This window comes from Lutra lutra, chromosome 16 (genome assembly GCF_902655055.1).
Source record: "Lutra lutra chromosome 16, mLutLut1.2, whole genome shotgun sequence".
In the NCBI taxonomy this organism is placed as follows: domain Eukaryota; kingdom Metazoa; phylum Chordata; class Mammalia; order Carnivora; family Mustelidae; genus Lutra; species Lutra lutra.
In genome coordinates this window covers 58,472,169-58,488,097 of record NC_062293.1, presented here as the reverse complement: position 1 = coordinate 58,488,097, position 15,929 = coordinate 58,472,169, and the positions used below count along the sequence as shown (strand labels likewise).

The window sequence follows — 15,929 nt, the reverse complement described above, 5'->3', positions numbered from 1 at the left end:
CCCCCAGTGAGTGAGTGCAGCCCCAACCCGCAGGGACCGGACTCAGAGACCACTTGAGCAGCGAGTCAGCATCCTCGTCCAGGGGAAGGAAGGGCTCCTCACCAGAGCTGGGAGATGAGGCTTCTCTGGGCTGGGCTGACGAATACCCCCCTCTGTACCCCCAGAAGCCGGAGGCAGCCCCTGGATCCTGGGCTGCTGATGGGGGTCCCGCCCCCTAAGAGGGAGAAGCTGGGGCAGTTTCCTATTGGTCGGTCCAGCCACATTGGAGTTCTGAGAGGTGGAACATGGGAGAAGGAAGCTTCTCATGCACTGCCACAGGGGGCCCCCAAATGTGGTCTAGCTGGTGCCATTTTCTGTGGCAGGTAAGGCTGGACTGGATGAGCTCCCACCTTGTTCCTCCTCCTCCATGGCCAGGTCCTGAGAGCTGGAGACCCTGGCCCCAGGTCGAGCCTGGGTCTCTTCTCCGCCCTCGCCCTCCCCACCCCCACCCCCACCCTCGCCTCCACCCTCCTCCATAGGCTCCAGTCCCAGTCCATCCAGTTCTGAGAAGAGGGGGTCATCGGAGTGTTGAGGGTCTTGGGTGCTACTGCCACAATCCACACAGGCCTTGGAGGGAGAAAGGGCGTGAGTCGGGCAAGGTGCTCCCAGGTGACCTGCCACCCCAGCTCTCCCCTGTCCCCCAGCCCAGGAGTACTTCCCAAAGTGTCCTCCCAAAGAAACACTCGTCCACAAAGATGCATGCAGGCCGAGATAGGAAAGTGTACTGTACCCCGTACCTAAACCCACTAGGAGACAGTCAGTCACAAGGTTGTTCGGCCTAGGATTGGCCCAGACAAGGCCTATAACGACTTGTTTGGTTAAACACTATCCAACCCAGCAGCAAACAGGGCAATGAACCTTCTCCAGAATTAACCACCCAAAGACAAGAAGGGGATCGGCCCCAGCCTTAATCTTCCCTTCTCCCTCCTGGCCCAGATGCCTCTTACCATCACATCGAGGGCCCGAGGCAGCTGACCCTTCCGGACCCAGGAGTGCACGGCACCCAGTTCCCTGCGCTGGTCCTCTGAGAACCGAGGCTGCTGCTTCTGCATGGCCCGGAGCCGCTCCCGGTCCTTCTTCAGTACAGAGGCCACGTCCCTGCCCGGGGAAGGGGTTCCGATGGCAGAGGCTGGGAGCGGGAGCCAGGACTAGAGCCCAGGAGGCTGCCGTTCTCCCCACCCATGGCCTCCTGCTCCTCTTTTCAACTGGGGCTTTGGGGGTTCGAGACTTCTGAGCCCAGGAAAGCTTATTCCCGTCCCTGGAACTGACATTTGTTTCCCGAGAGCAAGGGAGAGGGTGGGCAGGGGCAGGGCAGAGCCAGCCCCGGAAAAGAAAACCCCAAGTTCCAGGGGAAGTGCGGGTGGACCAGCACTGCTCTGATGGGGGTGGGGGGGGGCTCTAAACCTCCTCACCTGGACGGCACCTGGTAGGTCATCATGACGTGCTGGTCAGCGTTGGCCATGAGAAGCCAGATGGGATCCTGGAGCACGTACTTAATGACCTGGTCCCCGGGCTCAGCCCTGGCCTGGGCAGCCCCAGCTTCGGCCTCAGAAGAGTCGATGCTGCCGAAGTACTTGCTCGTGTGGCTGCTCTGACTACTGCCTATGAAGCGGGGGGCAGTGGGGGGTGCCCAGCCACCAGAGTCAGGCCAATGCCCCACCCCAGGACCTCCCAAGCCCTCCCTCAAGGCCAGGTCTGCAGCCCACAGGGCCCAGACTGCTCAGCCTCCCAATGCCCCATCCCTGTCCTGCCCTGGGGCAGAGATGTTTGGCAGGGGCACTCACGTGTGATGCTGGCTGAGGTGCTGCCTCCCTCGTGGGAGCCCGAGCCCGAGCCAGAGCCCAGGCCGGAGCCCAGGGAGCCGGAGGCGGCGGAGCCCGTGCCGGAGCGGGAGTCCTGCAGCAGCAGCTCCAGCAGGTCACTGGAGCCCGACAGCGCGTCCTGGTTGGAGGACTCGGTCACCTCCGCCTGGGGGAGGGGGCAGGGAGGGGAACAGGCCGGGATTAAGGGATCGACACCCAGGCGACACCCAGGCTTCCCCCGACTACTTCCATTGGCAGGGGGGACACACCCAACCCCAGGGCTCTCTGTCCCCCTTCCAGGACAGTGTGGGCGGAGAGCAGAGAAGAGACAGCTGCCGAAGACAAGGGGCATGACACCCGGCCCTTTCCAGGAAGCTGATGCGCTCTCAGAAGTTACGGGAATGTCCTCGCCGCCTGTCAGACAGACGGGACCATCCCCACTCCGCAGATGAGGCAGCGGGTTTCTGCCTCGTTCGGAAATTCAGCTGGGGTCTCCCACCCTGTGACACCATCTGCTGGAGACCGAGGCACCAGATGGGCTGGAGACAGGGAGGGGCCCAAGGAGGAAGAGGAGTGGGGGAAGGGGGGTTGTATGGGGCCTGGTAAGAGGATGCGGTGGCGGGGGGTCAGTGCTCACCAGTCTGGCCTCTGGCTCAGTGGCCTCCTCGCCAGAGGGTGGGGACCCAGCACTATTCCCAGGGCCCCCTGCAACAGCGCCCCCTTCGACACGCGGGGGCTCCTCAAGCTGTAGCAGATTCAGCTGGAGCGGGGAGCTGCAGCGGGAGTTGAATATCGGAGAGTCCGGCCCTCGAGGAGGACTGGGGGGCGGTGGGGGCAGGGACGGAGAAGGGGAGTGGGAGGCGGGGGTGGGAGGCCCTTCGGTGGGGGTCTGGGCTACCCCATAGGGATAGCTAGATGGGGTGGGGAACAGGTAGTTAGGGAGCACCAAGGCTACCATGGGCGTCACCAGCGGGGCAGGGAAAGCTGCAGGGGGCCCAGCTGTGGGGGCAGAGGGGAGAGGCTGGGGGCCTCCTCGAGTGGAGAACACTGGGAGAGGGTAGGACTGGACCATGGCTGGGAAGGGAGCAGTGGCTGGTGGGGGGGGCCAGGGGGCCGAGGGTGACACAGGCGGTGGGTGGGAGCCGTAACAGGGTGCATCAGCCCGGGGGGTCTGGTGGTGGCGGGAGCGCTTGGCTTTGGAGCGGCAGTGGTGTCGGCGACCGTGGGGTGCGGGGCCATGGTGGCAGCCTGTGGGGAGAGACCAGGGTTAACGAGGGCCTCGATCTGGGGGTGAGTGTCCCTGTACCCCCCACCCTGCCACACTGAGCCAGAAGAGGGCAGGGGAAGGCCCCAGAGAGAGCTCGGCCTCTGGGCCCCCCAGATCAAGAGGGGCCTCTGGGGAGGAGAGGGGACCTTCAGGGAAGAATGACAGAAGGCAGGGCCATGGGGGGGGTTTATTGCAAAAGGAGCCAGGACGGGAAAAAGTTACAAGTGGGGCGGAGCTGGGGGCGCACGGAAGGCAGAGGCCCGGTGGCCGATGGGAGGAAGCAGGGTGGGTCCGTGGATGCGGGGGCAGGCGGCTCCGGTCCCTCCGCCAAACTCCCACAGCAACGCCAGCCTGGGCACTCCTCCTGCCAGTCGAGGCCGCACTCGGCCTAGCTCGAGCGATGAGGTGGGTGGGAGAGCCCAGTCCTGAGTCCTGCGTCTGCCTGCAGGGAGCCTCTCTCAGGCACCTGGAGGGCTGACACCCTGCCCCCGAAGCCCCCGGCCCCGGCAGGAGCTGGCCTGGCTCGCCCGGGCCCTGTCCGGCCAGGAGTCTACATGGGTCTCTTAAACGGCGACACCTCGGTTGGAAGCAGCCGTGCTTGTGCCCCTGCCCCAAGCTGGGCTCCAAGCAGCTTCCCTAGAGCAGAGCGCCTCCGCCTGCGTCAGTGCCAGCCCCCCAGGCTGCCCTCCTCTGGCTGCCGCCCGGAACCCCCACCCGGTGTGAGGAGGCTAGCCAGGGGCCGGTCCCTACGCATGGCCCTGGTCAGGGAGGCCACCCCAGCCTGGGTCCCTGGAGCAGGAACCTCTCCCTCAAGACCCCTCTGCGCCACCCCCCCCTCACCAACGACATTCTGGTCCTGGACCAGGCAGACGACAAGGCTTAGGGACATTCCGGGTGGCTACCTCGCTCGCCAGGGGCCAGGGGAGCCGGGGAGGAGCCATCGAGCGTCCGCAGTCGGCTGAGGTCTCGGAAGCGGCTGAGGAAGGCCTGCTCCTCCTTCTGTGTGTGCAGGGACAGCACGGCCTTAGTCAGGCCTACTGGGCGGTAGGCGTCTGGGGCGGGGTCGGGGGCTACCGTGGGGCTGGGGGCTGGGCTGGGGGCTGGGCCTGGAGCCAGGCCAGGCAGGTCCTCCATCATGATGATGTCTGGGAAAGGAGACACAGGGGGAAAAGGTCATTAGAATCACCTCGGGGATTCCCACAGCCACCCTGTACCCTCCCCCTCCTGCATCCCAGCCAACCCCTGGCCTCTGCCCCACAGCCAAGCCCAGGCCTGGGGTGCATCCCTGACCTCCCCCCTGAGCACCGGTTCTGGACCCTCTTCTCCGTGCAATGCGGTCCCCCAGGTGAGAAAGGACACTGAGTCCCCTCCAGTGACAGCACCCTAGGATGATGCCCTAGGACACTCCTCGGAAGAGAAGCTCACCCCTCGCTCTCTCTCCTCTCACACATGCTCCAGGACGAAGCCCAAAGCCCCTTCGGGGATTTTCAACAGTCCTAGCCCTCAGACACTCTGGGGTCGGCGCCTCAGGCTTGAGCCCCACACCCTAGGCTGTGCGTGCAAACTGACAAAAGACTGGGAAAGAACAAGGCAGCAAAGGCTGGTGGGGATGGACAGCAAGAGGCAGCAGCCCCAAGCTAGGCTGGGGGCCTCCTTCTCTCCATCTGGAGGCCAGACGGGGAAGGAACAAGCAGGTAGGAGGGAGCTCGGGCCGAGCCACCAAGAAACCCTGTCTCCACGCCCATACCCGACTCCGGGGGCTTCTTGTCTCCCACATGGACGATGGTGGAGCTGAAGCTACACTGGCTGGTGACAGACACCACGCTCTCCGCCTTATTGGCCAGGGCGAGCGGGCTCAGGGCGCCTCCTACCACGGGCTCCTTCTGTGGGCCGGCCCCCTCCCCGGACAGCACTGCCGGTGCTGGATCTGCGCAGAGAGACGGTGCCAGTTACAACCAGGAGGCCCTTGGAAGAAATGGGGCCAGCGGACTGACAGGAGGGGGAAGTCTGCAAATCTGAAGGCTGGGAGGGGGACAGGGCAGAGTAAGGCGGGGACCCCGAAAGCAGAATTGCAGAGACACAGGGCCAGCGGGCCAGGACGGGGCAGCCGGGGCAGTACACGCGCCAGGTCTCCACCTTTCTTGGCCCCCAAAGGGACCGGACCCGTCCTTTGCTTGTCATCGTCGGAGGCTGAGGAGGCGGTACAGGACGACGAGGAGGCACACTTCCGCTTGGTCGTGCTGGGGATGTTGCAGCTCTCCAGGTACCTGGCGGGGGACCAGACCACATGAGGAGGGCAAGGCCTGGGCTCAGGGGTTGGCGGCAGGGCGGGGGTTGGGGGGGGTGGGGCGGGGCCCAAGCGGGAGCAGGTCCCAGGGCGGCCTTACCGGAGGATGCTGTCCAGGCAGTTGATCTGCTGGTAGGAACAAGTGGACGCATCTTTCCTCTCAGCCTCCTCAGGGGTCAAGGTGAGTGGGGCCTGGAGGGGAGCAGGGACCATTTCCAGCTCCAGGTCTGGCGAGTGGCAGGAAAGGGTCTTGGCCTTGAATGTGCCTGTAGCTGGACCAAGGAGAGAAAAGGGAGAGACGAGCTCCTCTGGGTTGGGGCGAAAGTCAGGGGACCCCCAGGTCTCAGTCCTCACCCACACCCTCACCCACTGACCAGGGAGGCGGGGCCGGGCCGGAGGCCGAGCGCGGGACTCGATGAAAAGCTGCTGTCCCTGGTGCTTCACCAGGTGCACGTCCTTACAGATCTGCTGGAACGTCACCTGCCGGACAGAGCAGGCCAGTGTTGGGGGTGTGCAGCCAGTGTCGGGGCAGGGCGCAGAGCACCAAGAGGTACCAGTGGGCAGGTGTGGATGCCCGGTGAGAGCGGGAGGGGAAGGAAAAGGCAGAGGAATGGGGCTCAGCTCCTCTGGACCTGCCCACCCTGACTCTGGCAGCACCCAGGGGACACCAGGCTGGGGCGGGGGAGTGGAACACGGACACTCACTGGCGCAGGAGGCCCAGGTCCCTCGGCGTCACCCCCGTTGCTGTCACTGGAGGAGCCAGGGCTGAGGAGAGGGCCTGGGGAAGCGACAGGTCCCACTCCACAGAGCCCCGTGGGACTGGGGCTGTGCACAGGCTGAGGTGGGAGGAGGAAGGGTTAGAGGTCTCAGCCCTATTGCTCACCCCTGCCTCACCACCCCGCCCCTCACCTCCACAGTCACCTGTAACAATAGCCGGTGGATCTGCTCCGAGAGCTCCTGGATGTCGGAATCCAGAGACAGAGCCGGGCTGGGGGCCGGCGGCGTGAACACGTCCTCGTTCAGGGGTGCCCTGCAGGGTGGGTAATGGGAAGCTGAGACCTGCTCCCGCCCGCACAGACCCCACCCACGAAGCCAGCTCTGGGGAAGGGCCCACTTACGTGCGTACTTTGTGGCGGCCCAAGACAAAGGCCACCTTGCGGCTCCAGGGGTGCACGAAGCCAGCCCAGCTGGTGTCCATGGTGACATACTCTCCATTCCGGGCGCAGAAGCGGATTGGGGAGTGGTCAAAGGGCTGGCCGGCCAACTGCAGGACTGAAGAAGTGTGGGCAAGGAGGAGAGGGTCAGCAGGAGGGAGAGAAGAGCAAAGCAGAGGGCCACTCCCTGGAGATCCGAGGGACTGAGGCCCCGAGAGAGAGAACCACAAGAAGCCCGCAGACGGCCGAGAAGGCAGAGTGGGAAAAAAGAAACTCACTCTTCTTGTGGATGGCCAGCATGAGGGGTCGGTCCTCAGGATGCAAGAACAGGAGCACTGGGGCCCCCAGGAGGTCCTGGGGGAGGTAGCCCAGCAGCGGGGCGGCCCTGAAAGGGGGAGTGGCATCAGAGAGGCTGTGGCCTTGGCCCCGGCCATCCCATTTTCCTCCAGGTCCTGAGCTCACCTTTCGTCCACGTCCTGGAAGAGGCAGCTGGGAGTGTGCCGAGTGGTGAAGATCCTCTTGTCTGGGGGGATCCGGGGAGCTGAGGCACAGGGAGAGTGGCCGTTGCGTTTTATCCAGAATGGTCCAGCTTCTCTGTCCCCGGGGCTGCCTCAAGCCTCGAGGATTACCCCGTGGTAATCCTCCCCACGGCTCTGCCCAGGGCCGTCTAGTCTACAGAGATGGTCCAGACCATTATCTTACCCCACACCAAGAATGAAACTGAGAACCAAAGCAGTTTCCTTTCCCCGCTTCTAGCTCAGGATGCTTATCCAATACTCCCTCTAAAAACAGGGTCAAACCTTCATCCTTTTTTTTCCTCTTCAAGATTTTATTTGTAGGGCAGAGAGCACAAGCAGGGGGCGCAGGAGAGGGGGAAGCAGACTCCCTGCTGAGCAGAGAGCCCCATGTGGGGCTCCATCCCAGGACCCTGGGATCATGACCTGAGCCAAAGGCAGACGTTTAATAGACTGAGCCACCCAGGCGCCCCTCAAACGTTCATCCTTATCTACCCTCTCAGTTCCAAAATTCTCAAGAGCTGGATACGCCTCCCAGACTCACGTCCTGTCTCTCCCAGAGCCTAGAGAAGTCACCCTTCCTCCTTCCCTCCTGCTAGACCAGGCCCGTGGTGTACACACCTTCGTAACCCGAGTGGATGCGTTCTGCAATGAGCAGGCAGCATGGCTGTGCTGCGGCCCCTTCAGACACCCGGATCTTGGTGACATAGGGCGTGAGGCGGAATGGCTGGTACCAAGGCCCTGAGTCCCGGTCAGGACCTCCTCTAGCAAAGGAGAGAAAGATGCATTAGTGACTCAGTAGAGAGGAACCCACCCTTCACTTCAAGGTCACGACCCACACACCAAAGCAGCAGGGGAGCAGAAGGTGGGAGGGGGGCGGCTCCCACCTCCCCCACCCACCTGATGCGGCAGAAGACAGACTTCTCTTGGGTGAAGTCTTTGGCACCTGAACCTGGAACAGACCAGAAAAGCACTAAGAAGAGCCCGGTACCTCACCCGGGGCCAAGAAGAACGCAGCAAGGAAAAGCTCGGGCCCCTTGTCCCTCCCCTCCCAGCACTCAGGAACCTCACCTGCCGAGGTCCCAGCACCCCAGGTGGGCAGGCGAGATGGGGCCGTGGAGCCATAGAAGACGCCCACATCCTGGGGCGCCAGCAGCTCCGAGAAGCGGGCCCCCCGGAACACATCCCGTTTACAGCGCAGCAAGACACCCGCCTGCTCCGAAATGTAGACGATGCGGCCTGTCAGGAAGGAGACCGCCACGGAGAAGGTGTCCTAGGCAGGGAAGCGGGGACAAAAGTCGATTTAGGAGCCGTGCGCGTGGGGGGTAGGGGTGCCCAGGCTGGGGAGGCGTGGCTGCGGCTAACCTGATTGCGCAGCGTGTACTCGGACGTGATGTGCTCCAGCTCCTCCAGCGTGTAGGTGGACATGTCCATGACGCAGGGCTCGCCCTCTTCCAGGCTCCACTGCTGGTAGTACTCCTGGTTGGCTGCAGGGTGAAGGCCACGCGGGATTTCATGAGCGGACCGCCCCCCTCCCAACCGCAGCCCAGGGCCTGCCGCGCCGCCCCCAGAAGTGCCACTCACCCTGCACCTGCTTCACACAGGCCAGAGCGTACTGGAGCGTGGCCAGCGTCCCAGAGCGGCCCTTGCCCCGACGCTCGGGGGGAAGCCGAAGCTTGAGCTCCCGCAGAGCCGTCATGAGTTCCTTCTGGGTCCTTGCCCGGGCTGACTGTTCACTGCTACAGGGTCCACGGGGAGGGAGGGGGTAGAGCCATGAGCCCCAGATGGTGGCCTAGGCACCCCACCACCACCATGGCCAGGCTTCTCCTCTGGCCCTCAACCCCACGAACCTGCAGCCACTGGTAGACGGGTTGTCCTGCTCAGAGCTGGCACTCAGGAGGCTGTAGGCAATGGAACTGCTGGGCGGGGACGGACTCTGAGAGTTCGTGCTGGGGGAGAAGCAGCAGGCCCAAGGTGAGCAAGTGGCGGACAGCATGGGCCTGTCCTCTAGCTCAGCCCGCTCCTAAGAGGACTCCGGGACCCGGCAACACACACCCATACACACCTCTTGCTGCTCTCAGTGGTCTCCAGCAGGGCTGAGTCCTTGCCGTTGCCGGACGAGGAGCTGTGTGAGCTCCGCTGAGATGCCCCCCGGGATTCAGGCCCATTGGATTCGTTACCGCTGGAGCCATTACTGTTGGCATCTGTGTCATCAGCCAGGCTGGGACCAGGGCAAGACCGGTGCTGCGGAGGCCCAGGGGATGGGGCCCCTCCCGGGCAAAAGGATTCCCCCGGCCCGGGGTCCCCTCCCCCATCAGCCCCTTCTAGGGGGCCACTCATGTCTGGGCCATGGGGAGGGCAGGAGGAAAACACGGAAGGCGGAGAGGCCACCACGAGCGCACGAGGGGGCCGGCCGGCCTGGCTGCGGGAGTGAGGGAGATCCAAGCCTCTGAGGATTGAGAAGTTCGATCACGGGCAGCACCTGGACAGGCAGATCAGAGGAAGAGGGCTTGGAGAAAGATGCGCTGTTAACTTCGCAGCACCTGCCGGCTTCACTCAGACCTCCCCTGTCTGACTCCACACCCCTAAGACCCAGGCTTCCGACAGGGAGCCTGGGCAAGTTCTGTGTCCTATCCCAGTAGAGGGACTGCGGGCAGGAAGGGGCCTCTCCCGGGCCTTCCTCCAAGTCCCCTGCCAGCGTGGCCCGGGAAAACAGAGACTGAGTAGTCGACCAGAACCAAAGTCCGGACGCTTCCCGTCCCCAAATTCCCATCAGGCCCCCACTCGCCGGGGACTGCGAGACTGCGAGGCCTCGGAGCAGGGGGCATGCGGGTCGCCGCCTATATTTAGGCCTTCGGGCTAATTTTATCCGGGGGCGGTGCCACCCCCGCTGCACATGCGCGCGGACATGCGCGGCCCCACCACGCGCTTCCGCCGCCGCCGCGGTCGCCAGGGAAACCGACGTCAGCAGCTGAGCTCAGCGGTTGCTGGAGGGACCACAGGAGGCCGGGAGGGGCGACCCCTCCCCCATTTCCCGACGGAGCCGGGAATCGACCCACTCCCACACGGGCGGGCGCGGCCGCGGGCCGCCCACCTCTAATACACCCTCAGGCCCCGGAGGGCCCGGAGGCCACACGAAGAAGGGCCGCTTATCGGGTTTCCAGGGGCTGGCCTTGCTCCCCAGGGTTTAACACAACCGCCACCGCCCTCCGCGCAAAAGCTCCCCAACCTGGCGGTCGCCTGGATCCCAGTCATTTTGGTCAAGACGACACAGCCTGTGTTTCTCCGGCCCCGGCACCCTCTCCCGACTCCCAAGTGCCGAGCCGGCACCTGCCATTGTCAGGGACTCGGGAATCCTCTCTCCTCGGTCCTCTACTTTTCTAGATCCCACCCCACCCCCATCCGAAGCGGACACACTCAGCTGCGAGCAAGGGACACGCGACTGGCAGCAGAGAGTTCTTCCCCTGCTCCTCGTCCAACCACACCCCCAACCCCCGGAGCATTTTCTGAGCGCCAGTAGAAAAAGGAAGGCTGTGGCCAACAGCAGGAACTAGCGCCGGGAACGGGATGTTCCAGCCTGAACCAGGCTTACATCACGGCCGGCGCGGGGCCAGGGATTGGAGGGGGGAGTGGGGGGAGTGCGGGGAGCGCGGAAAGCACGGAGGGGTCCTGGGGTCGGGGCAAAACCAGGGACCCCCGAGTGACAAGAAAGGAGGCGGGGACATGCCTGCCGAGGGTCGGGCGTGGGGCCGGGGTAGCTGCGAGGAGAGGTCCGAGCTGGAGGTAAGGTAAGCGGATCAGGAGTGCGCACAGCCGCTGCAGGGCTGCGAGCAACATCTCTGTTCCCGACGGCCAAGAAGGGGTGGACAGCGGCAAGGGAGGCGGATTACCCGTGTGCCGTCCGAGCGCCAGGGCCGAAAGCAGCGCCTCGGGCTGGAAGTCCGACTTGGAGCGGAAGACCGGTCCCCGGGTGGCCCTGGAGATGCCTACCTGGCCGCGCGAGCGCCCTCCGGTCGCCTGCCCGCCGCCGTTGCAGCGCTCAGCCGAGTGGAAGCTTCGCGGGGCCAGGAGGCGGGTTGCATAATGCCAGACACTGCCCCTCATTGGCCTCCTGCCGGCGGAGCCGCAGGCCCCGCCCCCGATTGGCCGGGGAATCCCGTCCCGGCGCCTGATTGGCTACTGGCCCCTACTGAGGTCAGGGCTGTGTCACACACACGGGCGCACGTGGACCTGGGTGCTGGCGCTGGGCTGAAAGGCCCCAGACACCACCACGCAGCCAGCGGGCGCAGGACGGTTGCACAGTGGATAATGGGAGGGCGGGAGGGGCGATAAGCTGCCCTTCTTCGGGGAAAATGTCTGGGCCACGGTTGGTGCTTAAGAGAGGTCTACTTCCTGGACCGTCCGGCCCTAGAACAGGACACCTAGGCCTTGCCAGAGATGGGGAAAAGGAATGCAGACCCTTGGGGGGTGGGCCAGGTTGGATGAGATGGCTGGTCCCTGGGAGGACGGGGGCACACAGAAACCCAGCCTGGCTTCTCCTGGGTTCCTCTCCCCAGCCCTCTCATCACAATAAAGCCATTTTATCCAGCCCCTTCCTCTGACACTTCAAACCCTGTGGACAGCCAGGAGGATGGCAATTGAGGGTCCCCGCGTGACAGGGGGAGGAGTGCAGGGGAGGATACAAACAACAGAAGCACAGCCAGGGCCAGAAAGGGCTGTAAAGGGAAACAATGCCAGGTGCTTCTGTACCCAATCAAAGAAAAGGTCTCCAGGAAGCCTACGTAGTGACTAGCGCTGCTGCGCTCCTGAAGATGCAGCCGCCCACAGTTAGGGGCGCCCCAAAAGTGGGGGCCAGGAAGCCAGGGCTACAGGGGGAACATAAGGGGCGGATGAGGGAAGAGACCGACTGGGACCCTGGCGAGACACAGGTCGGGTGGCAAGGTCGTCAGATCCCCAGCCCTAGGACGAAAGAGAACGGAGGACCTCATCTGTCACCTCACTGCATTCCCCAGTCCCCAGGACAGAACCTGACACACCGTGGGTGGTCAATAAATACGGTGATTTTGTAGTTAACAAGGATAGATAAAGGAGGGGAAGGAGCCTCAGCGATGGAGAAGGTGCTGGAAACTATGCTTTTTATAAAGGGGAGGGGAGCAGAACACTGAGTCCTAATTTGGGGAAATGCAGTGCCAGGCTGAGCTGAGGGGGGACTGCAGTGACACAAGCCCCTCCAAGACCGCTGTGAGTAGTTCCTCTCAGGGCTCCCCGTTAACGTGGCCAGCGCAGAGGCCCCCAAATTGAGGCTGACATAATCAGCTGTGGGTACACTCCCTCCCTGTCACTTGGCCTAAGCTTTCCTAAACAATGGTGTTCCCCGCGGAGGGGCCCGGGGGAGGTCTCTGTGGAAAAAAAGCTGGGGCACAGGGATGTCATAAAATAACCCAGAAAAAAAAAAAAAAAAAAGGCAAGAAAACACAGGAAACAAAGGATTGAGGAGCCTGGATTCTCAGTCTCGTCTCCTTGGAAAGGTCCCCCCAACTCATAGACGGTGGCCCGGTCCCTTGTCTCAATTTTCAGACCACTCTCCTCCGGAAGCAGGGCTTTTCTTCCTCCCCCGTTCTCCTCTGGGATCTAGGCGCGATCTCCGCTAACAAGGGCAGCCCGTGCTCTCCCACTCCCACCCCAGGTCTGTATTTTGGCATAGACAAAGGGTTCGAGTGCTCCTGCAGCCCCCACCTGCTCTCAAGGCCCCCCCGGCTGTCCTGCCTCACAGTCCCCACAGTAACCAGGCCCTGCTGCCGTCAATGGAGGCGAGGGGGCGAGAGGGAGCGGTGACGTCAAAGCGGAGGAAGAGGGCGGAGCAAGGCAGCCGGGGAATGTGGGACAGGGAGACTGGAGAGGCAGCGGTTTGGGAGGCGGCCAGCCCGAGAGGGCGGCGGCCAGCGCACTTGGGAACATCGTGTACTCTTGGCTGGTGGCCCAGGACATGCACCCAGCCTGGGCGCCTCCCCCAACCAAAGACAGCCATCCTGTCCCAAAGCCAGGGATTCCTGGAGAGAGGATTAGGAGGAAGGGGTCCCTTGCCTCCTCCCCTGAGCCAGGCTCTCTTCTCCAGACTCGCATCCTCCCTCCCCTCGGTTTATTCCTGCTCTTGGCACTGGCTTCCCCCGTCTCAGAAACTGTACACATCTGCTGGCCCAATCCCAAAGAGCTGGGGCGGGGACGCTGGAGGCCCAGGTTCTGCGAGAGAACACGCACCTTTGCTCCTTCCCAGAGGGCCCCCTCGGAGCTGGAATCTCTTGTTACTATGGCAGCACAGAGAGGGAGGAGGGGCAGGGAGAAGAATGGGTGTGGGATGAGGAAATCGAAATGAGACAGAGCAGAGGAGCCTGCCGGGGGCCTGGATTCTGGGAGCGGGATGAAAGGTGGAATGAGGGCTTGGGCTGGTGCCTCACGACCAGAAGGCCCGGGAAGAGGGAAATGAGGGAGTCACCGAAACTTGCAGAAAAACTTGAGAATGTGAAAACAGTTCCCAGCCACAGCATTTCTGTCAGTTGTTTTGAAATCCTATAGCCATATTCTTTTTTTAGCTAAAAGCAAAACAAAACAAAAAATATTAAACTATGACCCAGGCGTTGTGATAAGCACCACATATATATTATCTTATTTAATCCCCAGAACAGGTCTGGGAGATGGTATTACCCCGTTCCACAGAACCAAGGCTCAGAAGTTACTAAATTTGCCTCACAAGGTGTTCTCGGGCTCTTAAAAAGTGGAGCCCAGGGTTCAGATCTGAGCTCTCATCATGGCTTGTCATTCTGGCATCTTACCCTTTGGGCACCTGTGCGGTGATTCCCAGCACTAGGGATCGCCAAATAGCCGATTCTAAGTTTGGTGCCGGGAACACAGATCCAACCTCTCCCTGGGCCTGGTCTCAGACACCCAGTCTGCACTCCCCACATGCTCTACCCGAGTCATCTCAGTCCGTTTTCACACGCTCACAAAGTCCTTGAGATCAACCCAGCAGCCACCAGGGATTTCCTAGGGGTCCCACCTGCTCATTCTTCCACCATACCCGGGTCACTTTGCCACAGGGCCGGGTATTTGCACAAAGACCAGAGCTCTACCAAGAAGTTGGTGCCTCCTGGCATCCAGGGGCTCAGGAAGACACGTGCACAGAGTCCACACAACTCTCTGGTCTCTCTCAGAACAGTTTCTACTCCACCTTTACTCCCAGGGATGGGTCCGAGGCTCAACCCCTTCCCTTTACACCCGAAAAAGACATCCAGAGCCGTGATGCCACCGGCTCAGGGTCACACACATCATATCACCACGCTTTCTGGAGTCGCCATGTCAACCCTTTCGTACCCTCCCATCTGCCCTGTCAGGGCCTCCTCCCAACCTCAGAACCTCTGAATCTTCTAAGTGTTTAAGGAGCCTACCCAAACAGTAGAGCCAAGCACTAGAACGTCCCCCACCCACTCTCAGGGACCCCAACCCCACACCGCCCCAGGAACAGGGGTCTCAGCTTCCGAACCCCACCCTCCCAGGACCCCCTGGGCCAGTCAGGCGGTGGGGGTCCAGGCATCTAGCGCAGCAAGGAATCTGTCAGATGTCGCAGACTCCCGCCCTCGTCCCTCCTGGGCCCATTCCCCACGACCCTCCGAGCTCCCACCGCGGCGATCTTGCATTCGCATGATCCCCCCACCCCACTCCATTAACACCGCCCGGGACAGGACACACCAGTCGGAGAAGCGCACACGGGTCTCCGATGGTCTCCGCCCACCCGCGAGCACTCACCCCCGCGCGCACGCACAGGCCACAGCTTCTTCCCAGCTAGACAGCAGCTCCCCGGACCCGTTCCTCCTGGCCCGCCCACCCGCCGCGCGGCCACGCCCCTCAAGCTTATTGGCCCGGGGGCCCCGACCCATGCCCTGCGCCTCGTGCGGCCGCCCCGCCCCCGCCCCGCCGCCATTGGCGCGGGCCGCCGCCGTCTTCTTCTCATTGGTCAGTCTGTCCACCCGCAGTGACAGCTCCACGTGCAAGAGGGACCGCCCCGGCGCGTTGATTGGGAGTCTGGGCGAAAGTCACGCCCCCATCCACTTTGGAGGTTCTTATTGGCTGTGGCACCGGCCTCCGACACGCCCGGATCCGGGATGTAAATGCCAGCCAGCCCTCTAAAGTTTCTCATAGGCTGGTAGGTCTCGGAGCTGTAGAGGACACGTGCCGGCGACCTCACGCGGCAGCTTGTTTACCTGGAAGCTGGGGATTTTCCTTGACGACACTCTTTACCAGAGACTGCGGAGTCTACGCAGGCGCAGCAAGTGTGACCCGCACGCAGGCGCAATTGTGAGCCGCGGTGGCGTTGGTCGGGGGAAGCTTTGTGCCGAGACCCGGGTGAGCTGTCCTGGGCGTGACCAGAGCGCCCCCACCCCGCCCGCGCTGAGTCTCCGGCCCTGGGCCCCTAAAGCCCCGCGAAGCTGCAAGGGGCCGGCCTAACGGTGGAGCGGTCTTCCGATCTCAGCGCCGCGCGATGTTGATGGCGAGGGCGATGGCTGCCTCGGGTCATTCTCTGGACCAAGCCCGGAGGCCGTCTCACTACAGCTCCGCCCCAGAGAGGACTCTGGGCTCCAGAGGTTACATAATCTGTCTGGATTAACACTCCAGTCCGTATGGGGCCAAGATTTAAACCCAGGCCCCGGACACGATAAAGGGCGGGTCCGAGGGCGTTCGCAAACCCTCGGTAGATGAAGGAGCCCCGCGAGCAGCGGAGCGAGCCCTCGGTAAATGGGGGCGTTATTATGAGGACGGCGTGCCTAACTGCGAGAATCACCTGGGCCCCTTTTGTAGAAGCATTCCTGGCAG

The 15,929-nt window shown here is 62.9% G+C and overlaps 1 protein-coding gene across 9 annotated transcripts; it reads right to left on the bottom strand.

Moving 5' to 3' along the window:
- Window positions 1-73: 73 nt before the first annotated feature.
- On the bottom strand, window positions 74-15,561 carry PER1 (period circadian regulator 1). 9 transcript variants are annotated; one of them, XM_047706555.1, is made up of 24 exons: window positions 15,320-15,561; window positions 9,130-9,546; window positions 8,915-9,013; window positions 8,649-8,803; window positions 8,430-8,551; window positions 8,136-8,337; window positions 7,965-8,016; window positions 7,686-7,828; window positions 7,012-7,090; window positions 6,828-6,934; window positions 6,514-6,667; window positions 6,317-6,425; window positions 6,100-6,231; window positions 5,770-5,875; window positions 5,496-5,667; window positions 5,245-5,375; window positions 4,856-5,035; window positions 4,011-4,253; window positions 3,356-3,550; window positions 2,479-3,089; window positions 1,824-2,007; window positions 1,452-1,641; window positions 987-1,137; window positions 74-606 (listed from the first exon to the last, which is right to left on the bottom strand). In XM_047706555.1, exons 2-24 carry the CDS (start codon window positions 9,402-9,404, stop codon window positions 337-339), a joined length of 4,062 nt encoding a protein of 1,353 aa, XP_047562511.1. In that variant the 5' UTR covers window positions 9,405-9,546; window positions 15,320-15,561; the 3' UTR covers window positions 74-336. The 9 variants fall into 9 exon arrangements, with proteins under 9 accessions (XP_047562511.1, XP_047562509.1, XP_047562510.1 ...); XM_047706553.1 differs by lacking the exon at window positions 15,320-15,561 and adding an exon at window positions 14,865-15,005; XM_047706554.1 differs by lacking the exon at window positions 15,320-15,561 and adding an exon at window positions 13,323-13,654.
- Between the last annotated feature and the right edge of the window lie 368 nt (window positions 15,562-15,929).